This window comes from Eubalaena glacialis, chromosome 8 (genome assembly GCF_028564815.1).
Source record: "Eubalaena glacialis isolate mEubGla1 chromosome 8, mEubGla1.1.hap2.+ XY, whole genome shotgun sequence".
NCBI classification, from domain to species: domain Eukaryota; kingdom Metazoa; phylum Chordata; class Mammalia; order Artiodactyla; family Balaenidae; genus Eubalaena; species Eubalaena glacialis.
This window is the reverse complement of record NC_083723.1, coordinates 106,748,204-106,761,063: the sequence shown is the minus strand read 5'-3', so window position 1 is coordinate 106,761,063 and position 12,860 is coordinate 106,748,204. Positions and strand designations below refer to the sequence as shown.

The 12,860-nt window shown below is 35.0% G+C and overlaps 1 protein-coding gene across 1 annotated transcript in view; it reads left to right on the top strand.

Annotated features, from left to right (window-relative positions):
• The window catches only part of COPG2 (COPI coat complex subunit gamma 2), a 138,605-nt gene that overhangs the window by 6,961 nt on the left and 118,784 nt on the right, over nucleotides 1-12,860 (top strand). Inside the window, exon 5 of the mRNA XM_061198724.1 lies at nucleotides 11,365-11,444. Within this exon, the coding sequence (XP_061054707.1) occupies nucleotides 11,365-11,444 (80 nt within the window). The remainder of the gene's footprint in view (nucleotides 1-11,364; nucleotides 11,445-12,860) is intronic.

The window sequence follows — 12,860 nt, the reverse complement described above, 5'->3', positions numbered from 1 at the left end:
TATTTATTTTTGGCTGTGTTGGGTCTTCGTTTCTGTGCGAGGGCTTTCTCTAGTTGCGGCGAGCGGGGGCCACTCTTCATCGCGGTGCGTGGGCCTCTCGCTGTCGCGGCCTTTCTTGTTGCGGAGCACAGGCTCCAGACGCGCAGGCTCAGTAGTTGTGGCTCACGGGCCCAGTTGCCCCGCGGCATGTGGGATCTTCCCAGACCAGGGCTCGAACCCGTGTCCCCTGCATTGGCAGGCAGATTGTCAACCACTGCGCCACCAGGGAAGCCCCACTGTGTTTATTATTGAATTATTTATTAGAGGAATTAAACTAGAAAACGAGGCATTTCAAGCTGCTGGAGAGTGGGGTCACGGAGAGGGACTATCATAAAAGTTATGGAAGGCTGCTCCAGGTGTCTTGGGGTAGCCCAGAGGCTGTCGTTGCTCACAGGGCTGGCAGTTGGGAAGAAGAGCTGGACATGGAGCAGGGAAGAGGATGCAGAGCAGGGAAGAAATAGCGTGAGGACAAACTCGAAGCCTCTAGCACAGAGGTTGTATTAGGAGAAGAAGACATGAAATAGTTTTCTAGGAAATGGATTGGGGAAATGTAGGATTGTTGGACAGGACGCATGGCCCCTTCAAGTTAGTGGTCATGAATTTAAAGTATTCCCAGGTAGCATGGTGAATGTTTTTCTCTAGCTACAGGCTTCAGGTTAAGGCATGGAACAGTTAAAGATGGGATTTAATCAAGATTGGGGTTTTGCCATGTTGGTAAGCAGAGGGAGGAACAAGGAATTTGAGTGATTGAAATATTGACTGTGGAGTCTATGTTTGGTTAGGAGGCAAGTAAGAACAGGGGCTGATTGGGACAGTAAAGAATTGGTGGAATCAATGGCTTGTAGGTCATGGTGGAGCAAAAAAGTTGAGTCAGGAGTGGTGGTTGGAGAGCGAATGCTTGGAAATGAAATACAAAAGGGGTACTGTTATTGATATAGGCTGTGACAATGGAAGCGGGTAATTGCAATAGGAAGGAGGACAGGATCGTTGGAGAAGAAGAGGTCAATTCCATGGAGTATTCAGAGTTTTAGAAATTCTGTCTGTATGGATATTAAAATCACCAACAATTATTACTGGGGTTTTATTGGAAATAGTGATAGTAAACAGAGTACTAATTTTTTTTTTAAATAAGGGAAGTAACCTAGGGTCTATATATGCAACCAGCAGTGGTGGCAAGTGCTGCAGTCTAATGGCATAAGCTTTTTTTTTTTTTTTTTTAATGGCATAAGCTTTAAAGCCAGAGTTTTTTAGGGATGAAAGAGGTACAGTGAAAGAAGTCAGTGCAGTGATTTTGCAGAGGCAATGAGGATCAACTTGAACAGCTTCCCTACCTGTTGGTCTGTTGGCACGAGGGAGAAATGGCCACCATTTGAGAGGGCTGCAGGCGAATCCTCAGGGGAGAGCCAGGTCTCAGTTAGAGAAAAGATGGGAATGTTTAGAAAAGAGTTTAAGGATATAAGGGGTTTTGCTGTTGAAAATGCTAGAGAACCTGATTGAAGGGGTTTGGAATTTGTGGAGGGATGGAAGATGGAGTCAGATTAGGTGCTCATCCAGTGTCTAGGAGATGAGTAATGACCAGGATATTTTTTTTTTTTTTGTAGTGACTGAGGTTTAGTAACCATGTACAGCATGATGTGATTTGTTTTGATGGTCCCTTAGGCAGAATATGGAATTGAGGATATGATTTTTTGTGGGGAAGATGAGGGGGTTTTGCCAGCAGCATGTGGAGCTCCTTCCTTTCCCAGCCTTCCTTTACCAGAGGGTAATTATTATTTTGAGATTGGTATCCTCCTATGTTTATATATTATATCTGTTTGTATCCATAATCTATACTTAGTATTTTAAAATATAATATGAATGATGTCATCTTCATATTATTTTGCAATTTAAAAAATTAATATATTTTTGAGATCTGCCCACTTGCTACAAGTACTTTTACTTTATTCTATTTTACTGCTGTATGGAATCCCAGTATGTGAATATACAGTATTCTTATTTATTTATCCATTCTCCCATTGGTAGATCTATAAGTTGCTTCTACTTTTTTGCTATTACAAATGACATTACACATAATGTTTATGTACATGTCTTCTTGTGCACATAGAGAATTTTTCTGGGGTAGATACCTCTAAGTGGAACTTCTAGGTAATGCTATTTATACGATCTTGCCAAATTGATCTTAAAGGGTTGTACTAATTTACACTGATTTGCTTCCAAATCCTTACCTGCTCCAAATAATAATTTCTTATTATCTGATCTAAATATTTGCCATTCACAAGAAGGTGATATGGCATCTCTTTGTGGCTTTAATTTGCATTACCATATCACTGCTGAAATTGAAACTCTTTTCATACAGTTAGTGGCCATTTTACTTTTCCTCCTCTGTGAATTGTCTGTTTATATTCTTTGCTTATTTATATTCCTTCTATTGATTTATAGGTTTATAACTTTATTTTAGCCTTTAAAAAATCTGCTTTGTTTTTTTAATTTTAAAAATCAGCTTAAATATACAATAAAATCCACCAATTAAGTGTACAATTGTGTTTTGACCAGTGTATATAGAGTCATGGAACAATTACCACAGTCATGATATAGAAACTTTTCATCACCCGAGAATGTGCCCCCATATTTCTTAGTTGTCTATCTCCTCCCTCAACCCCTAGCACCTGGCAATCACTGATTTACCTCCTGACAACATAGTTTTGCATTTTCTAGAATTTCATTTAGATTTAATAATATAGTATATAGTCATTTATGACTTTTATGTCTTGTTTCTTTCCCTTAGCTTTTGAGATTGATCCAAGTTTTTGTATGTATCAGTAGTTTGTTCATTTTTATTACTGAGTAGTATTCCATTGTATGGAGGTAGTCTTTATTTATCCATTCACAAGTTAATGGATATTTGGGTTGTTTCCAGTTTATAGATATTATAAACAAAGCTGCTAAAAATATTCAAGAACAAGTCTTTGTGTGGACCTATGTTTTCGTTTTCTTTGGTTATATCTAGAAGTGGCATTCTTGGGTTTGCATTTCCTGAATGATGAATGTATTAAGCATGTATTAAGCAAATATATGCTTATTTGCCATCCGTTTATCTACTTTGGTGAAGTGTCTGTTGAAATCTTTTACCTTTTTTTAAAAAAAAAATCAGGTTGTTTATCTTCTGCTTATTGAGTTGTAGGTGCTTTTTTAATTTTCTGAATACAAGACCTTCATCAGATAGGTGTTTTGTAAATATTTTCTCCTTCCCAGATCCCAGTCTGTGGCTTGCCTTTTCATTCACTCACCACTGCATTCTTTTTCTTTTCTTTTTTTTAAGTATAATATACAAATGGTAAAATTCACCCTTTTTAGGGTATAGTTTTACGAGTTTTGACAAATGCATACAGTAGTATTATCATCACTGCAGTCAAGATTTAGAACATTTCCATCACTCCAAAAAGTTCCCTACTATATGATCTATTCCTCGCATCCTCAGGCCCAGGAAACCAGTAATCTCTTTTCTTTCCTTATAGTTTTGCCTTTCCAGGAAGTCATAAGAATGATATCATACTATATGAAGCCTTTTGAGTCTTCTTTTCAGGCACTTAGCATAATTCATTTGAGATTTTTCCATGTTATTTTTTGTGTCAGTTTACTCCTTTTTATTTCATTGTAGTAATTTGTTGTATGGATGTACCTCAGTTTATTTGTTCATTAGCTGAAGAGCATTTGGTTTGTTACCATTTTTTGGTGGTTATGAATAATGTTGCTATAAACATTCATGTATAAGTTTTTAAATGTAAGTTTTTATTTCTCTTGGGTAAATACCTAGGAGTGGAATTGCTGGGTCATATGATAGGTGTATGTATGTTTAACTTTGTAAGAAACTGCCAACGCATTTTCCAAAGTGACAGTACCATTCCCCCCATTACTGTATGAAGCTTCTAGTAGCTCTGCATTCTGGCCGGCACTTGGTAGTATATGTTTTTTGTTTGTTTGTTTGTTTTTTAATTTTAGTCATTCTAATACGTATGTAGTGGTATCTCTTTGTAGTTTTAATTTGCATTTTCCTAATGACTAATTATCTCAAAATCTTTTTATGTGCTTTTGTTGCCTTCTATATATCTTCCATGATGAAGGATCTGTTCATATCTTTTGCCCATTTTTAATAATTCGGTTGTATATTTCCTTATTATTGAGTTTTGAAGGTCTTAATGTATTCTGGATAGAAGTTGTTTATCAGATGTTTCCCAAATATTTTCTCCTAGTCTGTGTCTTGTTTTTTCACTTTCTTAGTCTTTAAAAGAGCAGAAGTTTTAAATTTTGATGAAGTCCAGTTTTTCAGGGTTTTTTTTCCTGTTATGGATTGTGCTTTTGATGTGTATTATAGAAATCTTTGCCTAACCCAAGGTCACAGAGATTTTCTCCTATGCTTTTTCCCTAGGCATTTTGTAGTTTTTGTGTCTTAAATTGCTTTAGGATCATTTTGAGTTAATTTTTGTACATGATATAAAGTGAGGGTTGAATTTCTTTTCATCTCCTTCCTCTTGCTCTACCACCCGCTCCTTTTCCTCCTCCTTTCTTTTCTCATCAAATTCTACTGGAATAATTGAATATCAGTATGGAGGGAGGAGGAGGAGGAAGAAATGATGATTGCGTTACAATGGCACATTGGAACATTCTATTTTTTTTATTGATATATATATCTATTCGTATTCCAGTATCACACTGTCTTGATTACTGTAGCTTTATAGTAAGTTTTAAATCAGGTAGTGCATGTTTTCCTATTTTATTATTGTTTTTTTCTTTTTCAAAGTTGTTTTGGCTCTTCTAAGTTCTTTGCATTCCTCTATGCATTTTAGAATCAACTTGTCCATTTCTATCAAAAAAGGCCTGCTGGAATGTTGATGGTGATTGCATTGACTCTAAAGATCAATATGTTCAACTATACTTCAAGAAAATTAAAAAAAAAAATCAATTTGAGGAGAATTGACATTATAACATTATTGAGTTTTCTACTCCATAGACATGGTATATATTTCCCTTTATTCAGGTCTCTAATTTCTGTCAGCAGTATTGTAGCTTTCAACATACAAGTCTTATACATATTTTGTGAACTTTATCCCTGAAGCAGTTAACATTTTTTATACTATTGCATTTGTATTGTTTGTAGGTAGTCTAGAGAGATTAAATTGATTTTTGTATATTGACCTGTTTCCTGTGATCTTGTTAAATTTATTTATTCTAGGAGTATTTTGGGAGATTCCTTAGGATTTACTTTTTTCAGTCTGTATGCTTTTTATTTGTTTATCTTACCTTTTTGTCTTCTTGCACTGTTGTATAGTGTGAATAGAAGTGATGGTAGAGGACATCCTTGCTTTGTTCCTGATCTTAGAGGGAAGGTATTTAATCTTTCACCATTAAATGTGATGCTGGCTCCAAGTTTTTCATAAGTGACCTTTATCAGGTTGAGGAATTTCCTTTCTATTCCTAGTTTGCTGGGAGATTTTTTTTTTTTTCCATAAATGGGTATTGAATTTGGTCAAATGTCTTTTCTATATCCATTGAATTATTGTGGTTTTTCTTTTTTAGTATATTAATATGGTGAGATGCATTTATTTTCCTGGAAAATATAAAATCTTTGTTTTCTGTTTGTTAAAATTTGTTATGGATTTTGAGTCTGTGGTCATGAAATACATTTATGTATAGTTTTTTCTTGGGTTTTGTATTTGGGTAATGCTGGCTTCATAAAATGAATTGAGAAGTGTTTCTTTGTCTTCTGCTCTCTGGAAGAGTTTTTGGAGAATCATTATTAATTTTTCCTGAAATGTTTGATGGAGTTCACTATTGAAACCATCTTTATTGTAGGAAGGTTTTTTGATAATTAACTACTTTAAAAGGAAATAGATATGCTGCTATTCAGATTATTTGTCTTCTTGAGTGATCTCTGGTAGTTTGTGTCTTTCAAGGAATTTGTCCATTTCATTTAAATTGTTGAACTTCATTGGCATAAAACTGTTCGTAATATCTTCTTATTCTTTTAATGTTTGAGGATCTGTAGTGATATCTCTTTTTTCACTTTGATATTGGTAAATTGTATATTCTCTCTTTTATTCCTGCGAAGTTTGTCTAGAGGTTTATAAATATTATTGATCTCGTCACAGAACCAGCTTTTTGTCTCATTGACTTTTCTCTATTGTTTTTCTCTTCCAAACTGTGCACTTAATTGTGCAAAACAAACAAAAAACACAACACACACACACACACACGCTAAAAAATCAAGCCAGAAGAAGGAAAAGAAAAGAAAGATAGATCAAGCAGGACAAACATAAATTATATAATAAGATGGTAGATATAGACCCAAATACATCATTGTCGCATTAAATGTAAATGAACAACATAAAGAACATTTACAGAAATTGACTATATACTGAGCCATAAAACAATATGCAACAAATTTCAAATGAATGAAATTGTGTATCTTATGTTCTCTAATTACATTGGATTAGTGTTGGAAATCAATAATAAAAGAGTAACTAGATAATTCACCATATTTTTTTATATTAAGAACACATTTATGGGAATTCCTCAACAGTCCAGTGATTAGGACTCCATGCTTTCACTGCTGAGGGCGCAGGTTCAATCCCTGGTCAGGGAACAAAGATCCTGCAAGCCACAAGGCCAAAAAAACAAAAGAACACGTTTCTGTTCTGTTTCCAGCCATGATGAAGTAAAGGGGCTAGATTTATCCTGCTACCATAAATACCTAGAAAAAAAATACATATATATATATATATATATATATATATTACACAGTAGTTTTTCAGAAATTAGATTAACAAGCATTCCAGGATTATGATCTGAAGAAAGAGAAAAACCTAGGGTTGTGCTAGTTCATTTCCTAGGGGCAGATTACAGTTCTCAGGTTAGGGAGGGCATACTGAAAAGGAGCCTACCTATCTCTCTGAGCCGAGAAAACAGATGGAGTTTGGGGAAGCCAAGAAATCTTAAACTTGTAGGGCAGAGTACTAGAGAGGAAGGAGGTGTGGGGAGAGGGAAGGAGGGAAGAAAGAAAGAAAGGAAAGAGATAGTTCCAGCAATCTGCTGAGGGTCACCCCTTGAATCTTTAGATAAGAACTGGCCTGTGCATACGTAAAAGGAAAGCTACCTAAGGCCAAAGAAAGAATCACCAGGACACAGTGCTGAGAATAATTCATATTCCTACCAGTGAGAGTGGGAAGACCTTGTCATCTTGTATAGTTCTCAGAAAGGTACACTCTAGTAATGGGAATATATTAGCCTTAGACTAAGGCTTTAAAAAGCTTATACACAAGCCTCAAAAGTGAAAAACTGATCCCAGGTAACTTAACCTCATGACAGAGTAAAGTGCAACACTATGTAAAAGAATTCAACAAAATCCAGCTCCTAACAACATAAGCTTCATAATGTACAGCATTCAATAAAAAATTATCAGGTATGCAGAGAAGCAGGAAAATATTATCCAGACCAGGAGAAAAATGGATCAACAGGCACAAGCCCAGAAATGATAAAGATGATGGAATTAGCAGACAATGACATTAAAACAGCTCTGATAAATCCATCATAAGTTGTTCTAATAAACCCGTTGTAAGTTGAAAATATAAGTCAAAAGTACATTTAATACATCTAACCTGCCGAACATCATAGCTTAGCCTAACCTACCTTAAACATGTTCAGAACACTTACAGTAGCCTATAATTGGGCAAAATCATCTAACACAAAGCCTATTTTATAATAACATGTTGAATATCTTATATAATTTATTGAATACTGAAAGTGAAAAACAGAATGGTTGTATGGGTACAGAATGGTTGTAAGTGTATCAGTTGTTTACCTTTGTGATTGCATAGCTGACTGGAAGCTGCAGCTAAGTGCCGCTGCCCAGCATCACGAGACAGTATTGTACAGCATATTGCTAGATGGGGAAAAGATCAAAATTCAAAATTCGATGTATGGTTTCTACTGAATGCTTATCACTTTTGCACCATCGTAAAGTCGAAAAATCATAAGTTGAACCATTGAAGTTGGGGACCATCTGTAATCTGCATGTGTGTGTATATATATATATATATATATATATATATATACACACACATACACATGCGCAAACATTTACATATACATATACATATATTTATATATCATACATTATTTTTGTGGGATTTTTGTTGTTATTGAGATTTACCCATGTCTTTACCACTTTTTAAAAAAAGACTGTTTTTTTCGAGAAGTTTTAGGTTTATAGCAAAATTAAGAGAAAGGTACAGAGATTTTACCCACACATGCATAGACTCCCCTATTATCAACATCCCCACCAGGGGGGTACATTTGTTACAATTGATGAACCTACATTGACACATCATTATAACCCAGAGTCCATAGTTTACATTCACTCTTGGTGGTGTACATTCTGTGAGTTTGGACAAATGTATATGACATGTATCCATCATTAAAATATCATACAGAGTATTTTCACTGTCCTAAAAATCCTCTGTACTCTGCCTGTTTATCCCTAACTCCCTCCCTCCCCCAACCCCTGTCAACCACGGGTCTTTTTACTGTCTCCATAGCTTTGTCTTTTCCAGAGTGTCATATAGTTGGAATCATACAGCATGTAGCGTTTTCATATTGACTTCTTTCAGTTAGTAACATGCATTTAAGTTTCCTCCGTGTTTTTTCATGGCTTGATAGCTCATTTCCTGTTAGTACTAAGTAATATTCTGTTGTCTGGATGTACCATAGTTTATCCATTCCCCTACTAAAGGACATCTTTGTTGCTTCCAAGTTTGGCAATTATGAGTAAAGCTGGTATAAACAGCTGTATGTAGGTTTTTGTGTGGACATAAGTTTTCAACTCCTTTGGGTAAATATCAAAGGGCACAGTTGCTGGATTGCATGTTCAGAGTATGTTTGGTTTTGTAAGAAATGGCCAAACTATCTTCTAAGGACGCTGTACCATTTTTATTTCCCAGCAACAACGAATGAGAGTTCCTGTTGCTCCACATCCTCATCAGCATTTGGTGTTGTTAGTGTTCCTGATTTTGACCATTCTGTCAAGAGTGTAGTGGTATCTTGCTGTTTTAATTTGCCTTTCCCTGATGACATATAATGAGGAGCATCTTTTCATATACTTATTTGCCTTCTGTTTTTCTTCTTAAGTGAGGTATCTGTTAAGGTCTTTGGCCCATTTTAAAATTAGGTTGTTTTTCTTATTTTTGACTTTTAAGAGGTTTTTTTTTGTTTTTTGGGGGGTTTTTCTTGGTGTATTTTGGATAAGAGTCCTTTCTCAGTTATGTGTTCTGTAAATATTTTTCCCAGTCTGTGTTACCTTCTCATCCTCTTGACACTGTCTTTTGCAGAGCAGAAGTTTTTAATTGTAATAAAGGCTGACTGATCAATTATTTCTTTCATGGATTATGCCTTTGGTGTTGTATCTAAAAAGTCATCACCATACTCAACATCATCTAGGTTTTCTCCTAGGAATTTTATAGTTTTGCATTTTACATTTAGGTCTGTGGTCGATTTTGAGTTAATTTTTGTGAAGAGCGTAAGGTCTGTGTCTAGATTCATCTTTTTGGCATGCGGATATCCAGTTGTTCTGGCACCAGTTGTTGAGGAGACTGTCTTTACTCCATTGTATTGCCTTTGCTCCTTTGTCAAAGATCAGTTTACTATATTTATGTGGGTATATTTCTGGGTTGTCTTTTCTGTTCCATTGATAAATTTGTCCATTCTTACGCCAATACCACTCTGTCTTGTTACTGTTTACCGCTTTCTTTTTTTTTTTTTACTCTTCATTCCTTACTGTATTTCTGAGTTATTATCTAGAATAATTTTCCCTGTGCCTGAAGAATATACCTTTTAGAATCCCATCTTTTGTAGACTTTAGATACTTTATCCTGTGCAAGACCCTGGGCTTGTACTTCTGTGGCTATGAGTTGTGTGTTTTTCCATTTTTGGCACCTGTGAATTTCCCTTCATTTTCCCTTGGCTCGTATTAAAATTTTTTTGTTCCTGTTTTATTCAGCATTTCTGTGTATTTGTTTAGGCAGTATAGTTGTTAAAAACACATCTTTGTCAACACTACATTGTCACTCTTTTTAATTTTAGCCAATTTGGTGGGTGTGAGGTGGTATATGAAATGTGGTTTTAATTTGTATTTCCCCAATGACTAACAGTGTTGAGCCTCCATTTTTTGTGCTTTAGCTAAATTTTTTTGGATCTGCAGTTTTATTCTGCTTCATGGTAGATTTTTATTTAGGGGGGAGTGTAAATTTTCTTCTGCTCTGAAGTTTTGATTGTCATTTTTTTGCTTCTCATAGTAGCTTCATATGGATGTGATATGCCTCATTATCTGCCCCATGCTGCCTTTCTCATTCTGGGGTGATTTTTTTCTGTGTTTAATCACCATGAGAATCCGCACTCTGTTCTGCCTGTTCCTTAATAGGCTCAGTAGTCTCCAACAGATCCTTTGTACAGCTTGGACTCTGGAGCTGGGTCTGATGTATTTGAGTTTCAGTACTTATAAGAAATTTGAAGTTACTTGGTAGAGAATGAGGCTAGACAGGCTAGAGGAACCAAGGCTTTGAGCATTGAGTACGAGTGTTTATGAATAAAATCGGAGATCCAGGTGAGGAGAAAGGGTGGGCGAAACTTTATTTAACACTTCTTTTGGATCCAGGTATCCATCTAGAAATCTTGATAATTGAAAATAGTAGTTGTACAACCACAAATACCTTAAGGAAAAATATGCTGAACTGAGGAAAACACAGAGTCTGCATGTCTCTCTGTATATATTTTTAAAGAATTTAAAAAATACATTTTCTAGGACAAGCCTTTAGCACTTTGAAAAACCTGTCTTTGGACTCACATTGTCAGAGTCCCAGTTTGGGTCTTTCTGTATAAAGACCCATATAATTCACTGAATTTTTGAATTTTCATCTAGGTGTTTTCTGTTAGTGCATCAATTACTTGTGTTTAGGAAATACTAGAATTTTGAATATTTTCTCATCCAGGCCTTTTCTTTCTTTTTTTTTTCCCTTGGCCATGCCTTGCGGCATGCAGGATCTTAGTTCCCTGACCAGGGATTAGACCCGGACCCCTGCATTGGGAGTGAGGAGTCTTAACTGCTGGACCACCAAGGAAGTCCCCTCATCCAGGCACTTTTAAAAGGACTTTTTGGGTAGATGAGAATCTTTTTAAGAATAGCTTTCTAAATATATTTACTTGGGGTCCTCACTTCAAACAGTTTAAAAAACCATTTCCCTATGAATAACCTGTTGCCTTTTATAAATAATTTTTCAGCAAACATTGAGAAGAATGTGCTACCTTACTATCAAAGAAATGGCTACCATCTCTGAGGATGTCATAATTGTCACAAGCAGGTATGTGAATAGTTAAAACCTAGGATGCAATACTTACATATTTAGTGGAGTATTTGTTGTTCAGTTTCTGTTAATTTTACTTTTTGACTGTAAGAAAGCCAATAGGAATTTAGAAGAACATGTCTTAAAGCATTCTTTTCTAAAATGTGGTTGTCATGTGAAAACCATCTCTGTCTAATAAAGCTGAGAAGTCACAAAGGATAATACTAATAGATTTGATTACATTTTAAAATGTCATAAAAATATATAAACAAAACTAAAAAGTAAATGATACATTGAAATAAACTATTTATTTAAAAAATTTTTATTTTATGTTAGAGTATAGTTGATTTATGAAAAAAATATAACAAGTACATCAAAAGGCTAACATCTATAATATATAAAGAACTCTTATACTTCAAAAAAACTCCAAGTGATACTTCATAAAATAATCAGTATAAAGGATCTAAATATCTTTAAATAGTCATTCTCACTAGTAACCAAAAAATGTAATTAAAAATTCAAGAATGAGTTACAATATTTTTTTGTTTTGTTTTTTGTGCTTTTTAAGTTCAATTTATTTAAACTAAAAAAAAAAAACACCCCGAAACAGCTCCCCCATTTCTCCCACTCCCCCAGTCCCTGCCTCTGGCAAACCACTAATCTGATCTATATATCTATGAGCCTGGTTTTATGTATGTATTTATTTATTTAGATTCCACATATAAGAGAGATCATATGGTTTTTGTCTCTCTCTGTCTGACTTACTTCACTTAGCATAATGCTCTCAAGGTCCATACATGTTGTCACAAATGTCAAGATTTCATTCTTCTTTAATGGCCAAATAATATTCCAGTGCATATATGTACAACAATTTCTTTATCCATTCATCTGTTGATGGACACTTAGGTTGTTTCCATATCTTGGCTAATGTAAATAATGCTGCAGTGAACATGGGAGTGCATATATCTTTTTGAATTAATGTTAATGTTTTCTTCAGATAAATACCCAGAAATGGAATTGCTGGATCACATGGTAGTTCTATTTTAATATTTTGAGGAACCTCCATACTGTTTTCCATAGTGGCTGTACCAATTTACATTCCCACCAACAGTGCAGAGGGTTCCCTTTTCTTCATGTCCTAAACAACACTTGCTGTTTCTATCTTTTTGATAGTAGCCATTCTAACAGGTGTGAGGTGATAGCTCATTGTGGTTTTGATTTACATTTTCCTGATGATTAATGATGTAGAGCATCTTCTCATGTCCTTGTTGGCCATCTGTATGTCTTCTTTGGAAAAATGTCTGTTCACATCTGCCCATTTTAAATCAGATTGTTTGTTTTTTTGCTATTGAGTTTATGAGTTCTTTATAAATTTTGGAAAATTATAATATTTTGCCAATCAAATTGGCAAAAAAGAAAAAAGGCAGTCAGTAC